General features: G+C 33.8%; 1 protein-coding gene across 7 annotated transcripts in view; it reads right to left on the reverse strand.

The window, feature by feature from the left end:
- Gfrl (Glial cell line-derived neurotrophic family receptor-like) overlaps positions 1-16,151 on the reverse strand; it is a 294,550-nt gene that overhangs the window by 34,773 nt on the left and 243,626 nt on the right. For 5 of the 7 annotated variants that reach the window (XM_083054292.1, XM_083054282.1, XM_083054306.1 and 2 more), the window contains 5 exons: positions 12,569-13,465; positions 10,764-10,940; positions 3,154-3,259; positions 2,919-3,071; positions 227-364 (listed from right to left, as the gene is read on the reverse strand). In XM_083054292.1, the coding sequence (XP_082910418.1) occupies positions 227-364; positions 2,919-3,071; positions 3,154-3,259; positions 10,764-10,940; positions 12,569-13,465 (1,471 nt within the window). The remainder of the gene's footprint in view (positions 1-226; positions 365-2,918; positions 3,072-3,153; positions 3,260-10,763; positions 10,941-12,568; positions 13,466-16,151) is intronic. The other 2 variants (XM_083054325.1, XM_083054331.1) reach the window with 2 other exon arrangements.

Consider the following 16,151-nt stretch of genomic DNA (forward strand, 5'->3'; position numbering starts at 1 on the left):
TATAACAAAAAAATTCGCTTAAAAATCGAAATAATCGTTAAATTTTCAAGAATATTGTTCGTAATTATTAACTAAAATTAAAGAACATGTATTATACATTAGTTTTAACCGATTACTTTTTTTTTTAGATTTTTTTTACCTTACATTTGTGTGTACAAATCCGTCGTGATAATTTATGTAGAAACACGCAATTTTGCTAAAACATAAATGTAATGTACTGCCTCACCTGCAGCTTCTGTTCTCTTTGCAAGTCTCGGCCAAGCTGTGACACGTCGGCATTTCGGCAGCGTCTATGCGCTGCGCGCACGTTGGATGCATTTTTTCTTGCGCCACTATACACTCGTCCTTTTTGCTATCCGTTTTCCTGCAACACGAGAGAGATGTAATAAGACTTAGAAAAATATTAATTTTTCAAAAAATATACTGTAGTTTACAAAGAAATATTCTGGTTACATTGCGATTGCAATATAATTACAAGATAATTGAAACAATTATTCACATATTTATGTAAAAATAGTTTTAAATTGTAAAATTTGATAGAAATTAGAAAACTAATCTTTTTATCATTAAGTAATTATCCTCTTCATTAAAAGGTAGATATAAAGCGTACTAAAGTTGCCATAACATTAAAAATATATATACCCAAGTGATATTTTATATAGTATCTAGCTTTCTCTTTTGATTAGTTAAAAATATCTTTCAATTGATTTTCTCTGTGTCGTAAAACACAAGAATAACAAGATTGAAACAATTAATTCATATATATTTTATAATTCACTAATCTCGATTATGATTTCAAAGCTAGTATTTATAGTATAAGTAGTACTCTCTATTGCTCGAGATAATAATATCACAATGCAATAATTATGGAATAGTCTACACAACGGAATTCCCGTGGCACGTATTGTTTGGCAAATATTAAACGCGAACGCGTATATAATTTGGCTGCATTTTCCTGTTTTGTCTTTCGATTCTTATTTTAAGACGGATGTTTGAACAAAAGGACGACTCGATGGAAAAGACTGGCACGAAGATGCGGCGGATAAAAATAAGACGCAAGGCAAAAGTGGAAAGTTTTCGCATTGTTTCGCGACCGAAAGCCACTTAAAAGTTAAAGAAGCCTCGTTAAAAAGGACGAGCCTTTTCAGAACTGATCCTTCCGCGTAAGAAGAATATCAGAGCCGCCCTGAAAATTCCGTCAAAGTCATCATTGCGACATTTTAAAATCGCTCTCTCTTCACTTTTCTAAGTTCTCAGATTTTACAATTAATTGTAGGTTCAATATTTAGCTTTTAAAATTAATTTGAAGAAAACTTGTTTGATTTTTGCAAATTTTTTTCTAAGTATCAAGATTATAAAATATTTTTGTAAAAGAACTTGCAATTATTTTACGATAAAATTTTATTCATAATTATTTTGCGCAAATTAAATGAAGATTGTTGTTTAATACCTATAAAGATAATTTTGTAATCACAAGAATCCCGTTGCTTTTCCATTAATTCTCTTGATTCAATTTTGTACTAAAGTCTTGGTTTATCTTTATACAAAGTTGCATATGCTACTGTAAATTAACATCATCTAATCGTATGTCTCTTTTTTCATATAATTTCTTTTCACATCAATTATACAATAATATTATTGTATTCCAAAAGTAATTTGTTTCTTAATTTATAACAAATTTTATTGCAATTGTATTGAAAATATTAGTATACATGCACATAGATATAAAGAATTCTTCTTATTTAAAACCATAATTTTTATTTAAAAAAATAATTCTTATTTAAAAAAAAATGACACTAATAGAGATAACGTTTAACTTTAATAATTTAACATTAGTAATGATTCTATTTTTTTTTCATTGTGCGACTGCATTGAAGAAAGTTTTCCTTCTATCCAGAAGAAAATGTTGAATAGACATATTTGTAACAAAATGTCACGACGTACAATTGTGGCTTATCATTACGTCGACATAGTTTTAACTTTTCATAATGGAACAATAATCGGCTGCACAATCATGCGTTTCTTTCATTTCTTTCTCTCCCATTTATTCAGTCCTGTAATTCCGCTATTATGCTTATTATTACTTTTATCCGAGCTCAACAGAATGCATAATGCACTGGTGAGCTCCGTCAGTAATGCATCGAGATCATGATCTAGCATTTCTGTCAGTTAAACGCATCGCATTTTCTTTTTCGGCACGTCGATCGGTTATAGCGCACATAACCGGACGCAACTCGGCATTATTGTGTATCGCGAAGCACGCATTGTTTCGCAAAGCTCCTGGATTCAATTGTTCGATATACAGGTATGCCAGATTTCGGAAAATTTTTCAGCGTAAACGCGAACGTAATTAGAACGCGGAGTTAACAATAACGCGGCGCGTCCTTCGATTAATTCCCAATTAATTTACGATCGATGCCGATAGTTGATTTGTCGTTGATTCGTGCGCGCAGATGCACTCACCCCCGCGTTACAATGATAATCCGTTATTAATTCACGTCGCACCGCGTATTGTGTCGCGACACAGTCGTCCGCGTTGTGCGTTAATAATTTAACGTGACTTTCTCGCGACAATACAAGTCCAATTAAACATTTAGTGCCGATAGAATGCAAACCGAAAAACGGTTATCCTCCAAACATAGTTTTTTATGTCAGTATATATTTCTTGCTGCAAAATATATTGTCAGAGAAAAACGAATCCATGCGATCCTTGTATTTTGCAAACAAACTGATTTGCAGTAACAAATAATAAACAAAAATAAGAGAGAGAGAGAGAGGACAGACAAGTCTGTTTAAAGAGATGAAAAGAAAAAGAAATGTATAAAGTACATCGCTATAGAATTAAAATAATAAATATAGAAAACATATAATGACAGCAATGGAATTGAAGATGAGATCGCCGTATCTATTGGACTAACCTGCAGAGACAGAAAGCGATTTCCACGGAATGTTTGTGATTGGCGGTTTTGTAGAAATGCTGCAACGCTTCCATGCACTCGTTTCTCGCACACGTCGTCGAGTCACAATGGTTTAAAACGGGCTGCAGCAGGTTCTTGCATTCCGGATCGTTTCTGCGCAAAGAAAAAGAGACTTCATCATGTAGCTTATTCGGTGTACAATCGGTGTCGCGACTACTCTGGATGTAAAACTTACTTGCAAGATGTATAAGCGTGATGGCATGTACTGGTCAAAATCAGTTTAACTGGCTGCTGAATTTTGTCCATGTCCGATGTGGAGGATGATAACATCACGCCTGTTTCTGCGAAACAAAACAACGTATCGTTGAATGAAAAGTGAATCGATGAATAATTAGGATAAACTATTTTAGCTTATTTTGATATGATTTTAATTCTTTTGCAAGGGTTTTCTCATTCTATAAAAGAAAATCGCTCGCGAAAGCAGTTAATTTAAAATCTAATTATTCGTATCATAATACCTCTTTCAAATGTGTTAATTTATTATTATAAATTGTAAAGATAAAGACCTAAAAAAATTTAGGAGGTAAGAAAAAGCTTAATGTCTGAAAAGAGAAATATAAAGTACAGTTTCGCGATTCATTGTAATTTATAAGAATTTACAAGAGAATGTTATCACATATACACATTCACACGCATTCACGAAATGTCTTACTTAAAATTTATATTGATCAAATATGCGTAGGAAAATAACGAAATAAAATTTTCATTATAACGGGCAAAACTTTTCCAATTAGCGCCATGTTATGCAGTTGTATTTCAGGCACGACCGCATTTGATAAATTGTGAAAAGCATCGTTTATCATGAATACGTCTACTATTGTATGCGCGCGACGTGAAGGTTCTTTCAGCACAAATTGAAACGCGAGCTTCCATCATCGATCGTAACATCGAGCGCAACACTGTTCCTCGAAAGAGATCGACATCGACGTAGTTAAATATGGTAGCCTGAGCTCTCCGTCTATACGTAATACACTGTTTACACAGCCACTGGGGAGACCCACTTTTCTCACCAGTGGACACGAATAAATGATAAATCATCAACGTCGTATCGAGTGCAACGACGCGCTGTAGAGGAGAGCGATGGATATCGCCGATGGATATTTATTTCCAGAGCTTCGTTAACGCTCATGAATTCCAATCAGAGCGAACAGTTAATTTCTCATTATCGTTTAAATGTAATATGTTATTAAAAGCCACAAAATTTTCGATCTAATTTGATTAAAAATAAAAAATTGATCAAGCCAAATTATTCTGACCTCTTAAATGAATTATTTTCTCTATGAATTTCAAGCGAAGAAAAATCAATATTTCGCGCTACCGAATATTCTCGCGATTGGAAACGTAACAATGGACCATCGTAGAAATTTTTGTTGCAATTCTAAATTCTAAATTCCGTAACAGACTTTTAACAAGTAATTGTCATGGGAGGAGAAAAAAGGTATTTCCACCCGATGACGATTGATTGTCATCATTAAGTAACGAGTCTCTCTTCGATTGATGAACCCTGGCGACGGGGTTAACGATCGCAGGAAAGAAGCGCTCGTGAATATAGCGAAGAAAGAACAGAGCTACCTTTGGGTCGCATAGAGGGGGAAAAAAGGGTCTAGGATTCCCCATGAGAAGAGCCGCCTCACCAGATGACTGGCCATAAGTCAACCAACATGGCGAGCGTGGCTACGACGCACTTTATTAAGACAAACGAGCGACCACCAAACCCCTCCGCAGCCCTTCGGAGGCCTTAATCGCACCCCTGAATCATTTGTAGGCTGTGTGTATTTGTTTCGACATACAGAAAGGAATACCGATTACTATTTAAAGTTACAACAAAAGCAACGGTCGAAGATGAAGAATTTTTATAAAAAATTATAATAACAATATAATGAAAATGTTAGATGTGAAAATTTTTTTAAATAAGTTATTCTAATTTTGATCAAATTAATATAAAAATTAATCCAATATATTAATGTCAGTTTTAAAACCGGCATCATTATTTTTTAACCAGCAGCTGTCTTTTGATAATTTTAAATAATTCCGATACCATTCGATTATTAATCAAGCGAATTTAAAGAGCAATTAAAAATGTCTCGTTTTATCTGCAATGATTTAATAAAACTCGGAAGAGCCATATATCATCAAGACCACAGATATCGAAGCCCGACAAGATTGAAATGTATTTCAAAGATTGTCAGCACGTAAATCGGAACACGCATCAAGCATTTCCGATAGAATATCGATATCACAAGTTCCAGATCCGTTCAGCGCGTTGCAGGAAGGAGAACAAGGGCAATTCCGAACGGCGGTAATTGAAACTCGTGTCGCACCAGCTTCTCGAGATCGATGCCGAACTTGCTTTTGCGCGTCGCGAGATATATCGCGGTTTCTCGGTCAGGTGAGGATCTCTTCGGTGACACAGGTGCGCGGATGCAGAAACTCGCTTGGCTAGTCATTAGACTCTCGAACAAACGAGATCATTTGCTCATGGAGAATGCAGCCGACTAAAACGTTGCTAGTAAAACACGTGCTCATCTTATCCTCAGCACTTAGGCTAATGGTGGCAAATATAAAGTGCACTTTTCGTCTGTCGCGCGAGAGAAATCGTGTTTATCTCAATTAAAAGATATATCCTTGTTTATCTCAATTAAAAGATATATCCTTGATATTGAGATTTAAATATTTTGTTATAGAAATATAACGGTACTAATTAAATATGTAAAATCAGATGTTAATATATTGTAAACCCAAAATTTGAAAAAGAAAACCATTGAATAGTTCATATTATCAATTCTTTGACTGATCGACAACAAATCTGATTAATATTTCTGTGTCAGTCATCTTGAAGAGAGTTAATTCGTACAAATAACTCTTACAACACATCATTAGACAAATTCACGCGCGCGTTTTGTAAAATAGGTTCTGTAAAATAGGACGCAATCCGACATATCACACAGAAATGATGAAATATGACAGAAGCTGTCAGGACGCTTAAAACCTCGGCAAAATCCAGATTATAATTTATTCCCGGGTTTCATGTTCCTGTGACTTTTATTAAACTTCACCTATTACTACATCCAGAAATAACCGGAATCGTAAATGCGTCTTTCAAGCTCGCGGCCGCGATTTTTGTCGCGATACCTCGCAAAGTTGACGGGAATGCAAACCGTCGGTTAACGAAATTGCAAGTTCAACGTCAACGCTCAACGTGACTTGTCTGTTCGTACTGCATATTCAGCATAGACATTAAACTGGCAAGAAGTATATTCTGACGTTGCGCGACACTAACGATTGAATGCGGTTCTTAAGGAGGATCAAGATTCATAGTGTAATTCACTTTCTCACTCGTCGCAAGTTCGAGAAATCCAAAGCCACTTATTCTTATCCGTAAGTTTTAACGTTGAACTGATGAAATTGACTGAAAATGATTGAATTCGTAACACAGTTAACTTCGAAAATAAATTTCGTTGAGCACAAAATTTGCCTCGATGATGTTATTCTTCACATTTTAACGAGCGATTTAACCATGTCAGTTCTTCGAGTAACTCTCTCTATTCGGTTTAAATATTAAGCGTTTAATATAAAAATTAAATCAGGCAAAATTAATTAAGATACTTATCGCTGTAATAAGTCTATGACATGTGCTGAAGATATTTCCATAAAACTAATATTATATTTATGACAATTCTTTCTCGTACGCGCGAGCAATTTTTATACCCGCCACGTCGTATTTTATTTAGTTCATATATTTTATTATAGTGTAAATTAAATAGTGTTGTTTAAAATTTTATTATATTTGATTTTATATATATATGTATACATATACACACATACAAACACACATCAAGAAACCAAGTTTAAAGAAAAATAAAATTTAAAAAATTTAAAAATATTGAGCTCTAAATCTAAATCTAAATTAGAGATAAAAAAACTTTTTCTATCTCTTATTTAGATTTTCTAATAATACTATTAATTTGCCAATTTTTTAAAATAAAGCAGTTATATGGTATAACAAACTATTTTAATATATAAAATAAAAAGAAAATATACAATCTGTCAAATATGACAATCAATGAAGAAGCGAGTGAATGAACTAATTAATTATTAGCCTATTGTAGAGCGCAGTCTTGATTTTATCGGTTATTTATATATTTGAAACCGCAATGCATATCCGTAATTGATCGGCCAACCGAGTAATTAGCGCAGCTGTAATTGAGAGAAAATCGCTTAAAAAAGAAGTGCGCAAAGCGCTGAGCAGCGTTTCCCGATCGCAATTGCATTTCCTATATTTGACGTTAATTGGCCGCGCAGGCAATTAGTTATAGCAATAATTATAGAGAAACAAGATCCGCCGCGGTGCCAAAAACGTCGGCTAATCGCGACTGTTATTTATGGATGATGTTAGACAAAAAATTTACCAACAGTCTAATGTGATTGTACTTTAATCAATGAAGGTAATTTTGCGCTCACTATGGCCTCATTTCATAGCTCAGTTTAACTAATTATTAAATTGGCTTATCTATGTTGTGTTTTCAACAAACTGTGACATTTCTCACATTTTAGAAAAAAGTAGTCAAATAAATCCTAATTTTAAAGCAAGTATAATTAACTTTTCTGATTTTAAAACATGCAAAAATGAAAAAATCAATTTTTAATTTATTAAATAAAAGATTCATTTTTAAAATTTTCTTTCACTGTCATTAGCATATATGTACAGCGCATATATAACGCTATGTACTATATTATATATTTCAGCTATTATTATTTCATAAAGCTATTTTCGAATAATTGACTTTTACATGCCTTAATCTTATGGTTTCTTAATTACTCAGATGTTAAAAATGTGCATAGACGATAAATGTCATATCGCGAATATTAACTAATTAATAATAATAAGAAATTGCGCAATAGTCTGTTAATTAATTACAAAAGCGCGCGTAATGCGCGATTATTAGATACAATTATTTTTTTGTAATGTTAATTGCTGCAGTAGAATTCCAATGAGTCAATCTACGTGTGCACGTGCGTTTTTTAAATATTTTTTTCTTTTTTCTTTTTTTCACGTTCATCATTCCCTTGGACACAACATACAAATAAATAGATACGAGACATAGCACAAATCGTTATCGACAAGACTAAATAAACGCATTATTATAATTATATGAGTGAGCGCTGATGTTTATCAAAGATATGATCAATTGGCAATATTCCGAATGCTACACTGTTTGGACCAAATTTTTATCCAATTTATGAAAGTGATCGAATAACAAAAAACAAATTTTTGGATGTTTAAAAATTTAGCTCTGAAATTTATCAGATTGTAGCGCTAAACGAATTTGATTGGGAAAATTGGAATCTTTCACTAGAGTTATCACATTGCAAATAAAAATTTTGATTTAATATTTCTTTCGACATAAAAAAAATTGGTTGAAAAATAGATTAAATTTTTTAACGGTAAAAAACTGGCAAAAAAAGAGTTACAAGAAGTCAAGATATTCTTATGGCTATAAATTCGTAACTTCGCAGATTTGTTTTTCGCAGTTTTATTTTACTCAATAATTATTCTGAATTATTTCAAAATTAATAAGACAGACAGACTTATATACATATAAGTAAAGAGAAAACTTGAAAATACAGACAGAACGGAATTAGTTTCTTGACAAACACTATTTTTCTTAATCAATAAGGAATGAGAGATCGAGCATTTGCTTTTCCAGGCGTGCTTCTCTCGAAAATCCGAGAAACGGCGATCAATGTATGTAATACCTTACTATGATATCGAATACGACGAAAACTTGGGCACATCTTGGGCACGATGGCGGATTAAAGTTCGAAATCCGGCGGCTCGAGAAATAATATGCGGACGCGCAAGAGAGATACGAGAAGCGGCAGGAAATGAGAGCAACCGGAGAGAGAGTCGAAATTAAATTAAACTTTCGCCGCGATAAATCTTACTCGTTGAGGTGATATCTTCGCGAGATATTACGTCGGAGATGCGATCGATCGTCCGCTCTTTCATCGCGTCGACGAAAGATCGCGATCGTTGAAGTCTGAAGATTAATTTCTATTATTTGCCCGTTCTATCATTCATCTTAATTACTCGCGAATTAGTAATTGCTGATATTATATTTTTGCTCTTTTTTATCTATGTACTTTCTGAAACTTCTTATATTTATAAAGTTTATATAAAAAACTGCGTAATTAATATATTTATGCTTTTATTTTATTTCATCTTTCTTTTTCATTATATGAAGAAGTAAATATATATTTCTCTTTTACGTTATATTTTTTTTAGAATATTGTGCAAAGTTCTAATTTTAATTTTATATATAATATACACACACATACATACAATTATATAATTAATTAAATAATAAATATAAATACGTAATATATTATATAATAAAATAAAACTATATATGTATACAATATATATAATAAATAAAATAAATACTTTAGAGAAGTAAAAGTTTAAAAAATCAGTTTTTGCTGATATTCCAATATATATACCAAGTGAAGCAATTTATTTATTCGGCATGTAATAAACTTGCACGTGGAAATATATTTTTTGCACGAAAACTAATGAATTTCATTTTGGTGCACTGAATCGGCTCACTGGGAAGCATTTTTATTGTAATTGATTATCATTATTCGATATTGAAACGGATATGTTTTTTTTCTGTCAGGAACACGAAAAATTATTTCGGATGCACGAAGATTTACCCAACCGCGATGTAATTAATATTCTCAGCGAGTATTGTTATAAATTTTCAAAATTCTATTGTGTAATACTATAAACTTTATTTCTCTCTTTTTATCTCGCTTTCATATTTGCTGTATATAAACAGATTTATATAAAAAAAATGTTAACCGTATCACATATGTATTCCTCACGTATAACAATCAATTTTTATCTTCATTTTTTTCTTAAAAAAAAAAAGTACACCATTTTTTCTGTATTTCATCTCTCTACGTCTTATAAAGATAAGAAATTTGCAATACGTTCTTGTATAAAATGATTTACTTCGTCGAAACTCAATGACAATTACTGCATCACAATCTACAATGAAAGTCATATACATAAAAATGATCTCATATACTTATTTTCTCTAGGTTTTTCCTCGCGCGAATCTCACTTATCCGTCAACGATGCGCTGTCGCGGGTAGTTTGCAGGAAGATATGAATTTGCGCGACACATTAAAACAAATGGAATTTTCCATGACGTACAGCAGTGATGTTGTGACATTTTCAACATTTTTAATCCACCGCCGCAGGCAGAAATGATCATCTTGGTGGAAAAATTTATGATCCCGCATCGGGCGCGTTGTTACTTGTGCTGATTGCGCGCAATTCGTGCTAGAATATCGAAGAAAGCGGTCGTTGGCAGTTTTATTTTTACGCATTATTTCACATAAGATAGCTCATGGCAGCGATGAGCGAGACAATTTAAATAATTCAATTTTTTAAATTATAAAACGTGTATTTGATAGTGAATATAATATTGCAAGCAATTTTAAAGTTAAAATAATTCTTATATCTTTTCGTTATATGCCTGAATAAAAAATATATAATAATAATATATATTTTTAAGAATTTTAATACCGTGATATTTTATGGTATTATCATGAGAAACTGTCTTAATTTTATATTTATTTGAAAATCGAATCAAATTAAATCGGTCACACTTACTCTGCAATATCCATTCTCAAGCGCACATGGCTATATTTTCTCGATTAAATAATAATCTATTTAACATATTAAAAACAAGATTACAATTGCGATGAAATACTTACGTTCGAGATCATCCGTTTGGTTTCTCTTGTGGTGAGTACGATGATGATGGTTGATCGGAATAGGGATTTGCTTCATAGCAAGTAGATCCCGATGCTTAGCGTCGATCAGTGGATTCTCCAATTGCGACTCAATCACTTCGTAGCTGGTGGAATTGTCGGGATGGGCGATGACCTTCACTGTAAACGACCGGGCGTAACAAGTTGCGAACAGAGAATGCAATCTTCGCAATAAATCCACGCGAAAGAGGACATCCTTTAACAGGATCTTTCATCCATCTCTCTTAATGAAGAGGAAACGGAAGAAAAATCGCGATAGCGCGCAATTTTGCAATCATTAGGAAAATCGCACCCGTTTGAAATTACAGTTATACTTCGCGAGTGAATTTGCACGCGGAAGTTGTTGCGAAATTGCAAAAGTATCTCCTTTGAATAATCTATGAAAATATTTATGCGCGAAATTTGCTGTGAATAATGCCGCAGCGCAACGCGAGTCTGAGAAATTAATGCGACGAAATTGAAAGCTTTTTTTCTCGGCTGCTGCAGTTGCATCAGAATGCGAGAACGAGGCAAATGATTAATCATGACTTTCTGACCCGTCTTAAGGGCACTCAGGTGCATGAAAAAAAAATGTTATCTTGCTAAATAAAGAAATAAGCAAAGAAGCTATTGTCCTTCCACCTGCAACAAAATCTATTCTATTTTTCCCATTAATAAATAAGAAAAGAAGTCTATTAGATAATTAAGAATCTTGAAGAAGACTTAATGTGAAGAATTCTTTAATGATATATTTCTGTCCGATAATAATAATAATATGATGCCTAATAATAACAATAAGAAAAATATTCGACTATTTAAATGTATAGTCTGTATTTCTCTGAAGAAAAATATTATTTTATACTAATATTTTTCTTTTTTCACTTTTATAATATTTATATAAATATAATAATATAAAAAATATATTATATTTGATTATTTTTCGATTTTTAAATTTGATTGATCCTTACATTAATATTAATTTAATTAATAATTATAATTTATTACGTCAAAATGTGTGAAATACTTAAAAAATACTTAAAAAATCTAATATTTTAAAAATATTTTAAAAAATGTTATTAATAAATTAAGAAATGATCTCTAAAATCGCCAAAATAATTTCATATAGTAAACTTGGAATTATAATACAATGGATTAGTTATTAAAATTTTTGTTTGCTGTTCTATCGTGCTATCAAAAATTCATTAACATTAATTCTTTCTGTTACTATATTATTATAAGACAGCGCAAAATATATTTTTATCATAAATAATCAATATCTCTTGCACAAATAATTAGTTCTTTTTGCTATTAAATAAATTATTGAAGCGGATTACGTTGACAGACAGACGGTATCACGAAAATATTCTCATTTTTTATATCGGTTTGTATATACATTTGTAACAGAGAACCAGCATAAATTTTAAATAATTTCTTTGATACTTGATTAATGTATGTAATTATGATTTATGTAATATAAATTTTAGTTATCGTAATTAATAATGGAACTAATTTTATAATTAATAATAATATATCAAATTCTTAAAAATTTGTTAAACCATCAGTTTCTTTTTCCTCCATTTCTAATTTCTCGAATCCGCTGCTGTCAAAGTACGATTGAAGAAAAGACACGAATCGTGTCCGTCACAGTGCTCGGCATACTCGCGCGATCTGCTGTTGTTTCTCTCTATTCTAACGTATCTCTGGATAGCGCCCTTCTCAAAATAGGATCCCTTGAGCGCCCTCGATGGGCCCAAACGACAGGTACGAACCTTGGTCGACGAACCCTTCGAAGACCTGGATGGAATCGAAGAGCCGGTCGACGGGCAGCGCGCCTGGCTTGATCTCGTCATCGAAATCGTCGTCGTCGACGATCGCGCGGTGCTCGTAGGTAGGTCTGGGCGCAAACTTCCTCGGGGCCGATAGCCGGGGCGGCTCGACGTGGCCGGGCCCGCGTGCCCCTAAGGGCTCGTCCAGCACGGTAGGCGTGGGACGAGCGGCCGACGACGCGTACGAGCCCGCCGACGACGACGACAGCGTCACGACGACGGACGGCGGTGCAGGTAATGCAGGGTGCTCACGATGGTGGTGGTGCTGGTGATGGTGGTGTTGGTGCCGATGCTGGTGCAGGTGCGCGTCATGCTCGCTTTGGGGCTGCAGGTGCACTGTGCTGGAGGCGCGATCATGCTTGGACAACGAAGAAGAAGAAGAAGAAGACGAAGAGGAAGAAGAAGAAGAAGAGGAGGAGATGGAGGAAGAAGATCCATCTGTCGATCGATCCGGATGATCAGCGCCTGAAGGACGCGAGGTCGCCGCGCGATCCTCGTACCGATTTACGTCGGTCTTGTACCGGTGCGAATCGATTCGAGGATCGTACGTCTCGACGACGAGGACGGCTGGCTTGCCGGGTAGCTCCGGCGCCTCCTGGTAACCATGATGATGCCGATTGCCGTGACGGTGGTGGTCTTGGCTTCGGTCGCCGGGCTCCCGTAAGTCGTACGTGCTGTCGTAGTACGATGGGGTGCGCGCGGTTCCGGGGAACAGAAAATAGGGGTACATACTGGTCGGTGGCAACCAGATCTCCTGGTAGTTCTCCTGCTGCGGGTCGAACGGGTACAGGGCCGAATCCGTGCCCGACAGGTCTACGGAGGTGGAAGAGGGCAGGACCTCTGTAACACAGAAGCAGAGCCGCGGACGAGAACGGAGTGAGTGAGGGTGCGCGTTCGCCTTCGGTAACGCAACGTGCGGGGTCTGCGTGCTGTTGTTGTAGGGTAAAGTGTCGTGATGATGATGATGATGATGATGATGATGATGGTGACAGTGATGGTGATGATAGTAATTATGATGGTGCATCGGCATAACGGACATTGACGAAGGATCGTCGAGAAGAGGAGATTTCGACACGATATCGTTAGAGGATAATACGTCAACTTGTATCTGTCGCGACCTAAAGAATCGCATAGATATTCAATATTATCGATGCTCCGAAATATTAATTAATAAATGAAAAAATGGGTAAATATAATTATGACTGTAACACTTCATATCGCGAATTAATTAAGAATTATTCAATTACTAAATGCATTTACACATTCGTGTTTCTTTGAAAATTTTATAAGTGTCGGAAAGTTTTTTTAGACGGCGACAGAAAAGAAAATTAAATTAAATAAAAATAGAAATTTAATAAATTATATAGAAACAGAAAATTAAATCCTTTCAATCCTTATACACAATTAAATTAAATAGAAACAAATAACATTATGAAGATAACGAGAAACGATTGTGAGATGTTCAATGAAAAATGCATTTAAATCAATTTTCTTCTAAAAAATCTAGATTACATATTGCCTGTTTAAATAGAATATTTAATTCTATTATTCTCATTATTTGATAAAATTTAATTTATAAAATATTAATATTTTCACACGGTTTTATTTAGAAAATGCATTATTATATATTTTACATTCATTTATGAGCTTTTTATTAATAGTAATTTTTTTAACAAAAATTTTATTAAATGTCAATTTTTCGAATTTTCGTCAATTTTTAGATAATTAAATTGTGAAAATTTTTCTATATAGTATCGCTTTCTTTGTCATATTGTTACAATACTGTTATTATGAAAAAATTGTTGAAAGAAATTATGAAAGATATCCTATTGTTCTATATTTGACACTTTAAGAAAATAAATATGTCAAGTATATGAGGTAAATTATACTGAAAGAAGCATTATTATACGCAGAATAATAATTATAGAAAGGAGATATATACACGCGGAAATAAACCCGGGCAATTGTACCATGTTGCATATAAGATAATCAACGAACAATGCTTCGTTGCAGACCGTGATATCCAATTGTTTTTGAAATGAATATCAACACGTATATATTCAGAAAAATTGTAATAAAAGAAATTAAAACGTCCGTAAATAAATAGGTAAATTAACTTGCTATTATTTGATATTCTTTTAATAGTCGGTTAAAAAATCTCACTTTGTAGAGCATTTTTAATATATCTGTAATTTTAATCATTTTCTACCAAATGCGTTGATAATGGAGCTAACACATTAGTAAAAAAAAAAGATTCTGTTTCCCAAATATACTCGCAATAAAAAAATTTCAGCATTATTAGATGTAATACGATGAAAGTAAATCATAATCATATAAAAGTGAAGATTTGGCTAATTTATTTATTTTATTGTATTTATCGTATCTCAAATTACTTGTGAAAATTACATGGAGTTCCGTAGAAGAAAAGGAATCAATGGTATATTATTGCAGATCGCCTTTAAAACGAATATTAAACAGAGATATACTCAAGCAAATAATAACGCAAAATCTTTTTTTAATTGCAAAATTCACTTTTATCGCGATTCGCTTTTAATTCTTAAGCTCTCAATTGGCATAAAACTAATTTGATCCAATTGCTTTTGCAAAACGGATAACAAACGCAAATACACTCGGAAAATCATGAAATGGTGTTTAAGAGGAAATGGTAAGTGCCATTTAAACCAATTCGCGATTCAATCGAAACCAATTTAAGTTCAATCCTCAAACCCAATCCTCGAGTTCAATGCTTTTAAAGTCAATTACATAATTTGGTTCTATTGCACTTTTGCATTTACACTTTCCACATATTTCAATAATATCTCAAATTGATTCGGCCAATGAATCTTATTTTTTTCAAAGCAGAACATTTCCATCGGCATTTTCTACGTTATTAAACTACTGCTTGCGTAATTATAACCAATTATAAGTTACTTCATTACTAACGAGCCGCAAATATCACCGCAAATAAACCTCGCGACGATGTCAGCATTTTTTTCTCGCGATGGCACGATGCGAAATAAAAAGCTGGCAAGAATACGAAGTTAAACGAACCGGCCGGTAATCGAAATCGACAGACGACCCGAACGTCTCCTCTTGAGAGGATCTTCGGGGCTCCTTCGAGGATTCCGCCGAAACCTGAAACTCCATTCAGATAACCGAGGGATCCTCGCATTGAGCGTTACTGCATGCGAGAAATTATCCCGGAGTGACGCGGTACTCGCTGAGCGTGATTTTGTTCTTAAGAGCTTTTGGGATTCCCATGAGATCGTTGCTAGGCTGCCGACCAGGAGCGTTAACCTTCCGTTCCACGTCGATCGTTCACAAACGAAATGGAGATCCGAATTAATTATTCGTACCGGACGCGTACCATTTCCCCTCTCATACTTAATTATATATTATATTCTTTTTTTCTCTCTCAACCGTATCACGTTATGTGTTCTTTATTTTGAAAATTTTTATTGCGAGTTTGGTAGATTTGCAATTAAGACAAAAATAATAATATTATATATGCATTTATATAATTTGG

This window comes from Prenolepis imparis, unplaced genomic scaffold, assembly GCF_030444845.1.
Source record: "Prenolepis imparis isolate NDT839.2.m4 unplaced genomic scaffold, iyPreImpa1.0 SCAF_1, whole genome shotgun sequence".
NCBI lineage: Eukaryota > Metazoa > Arthropoda > Insecta > Hymenoptera > Formicidae > Prenolepis > Prenolepis imparis.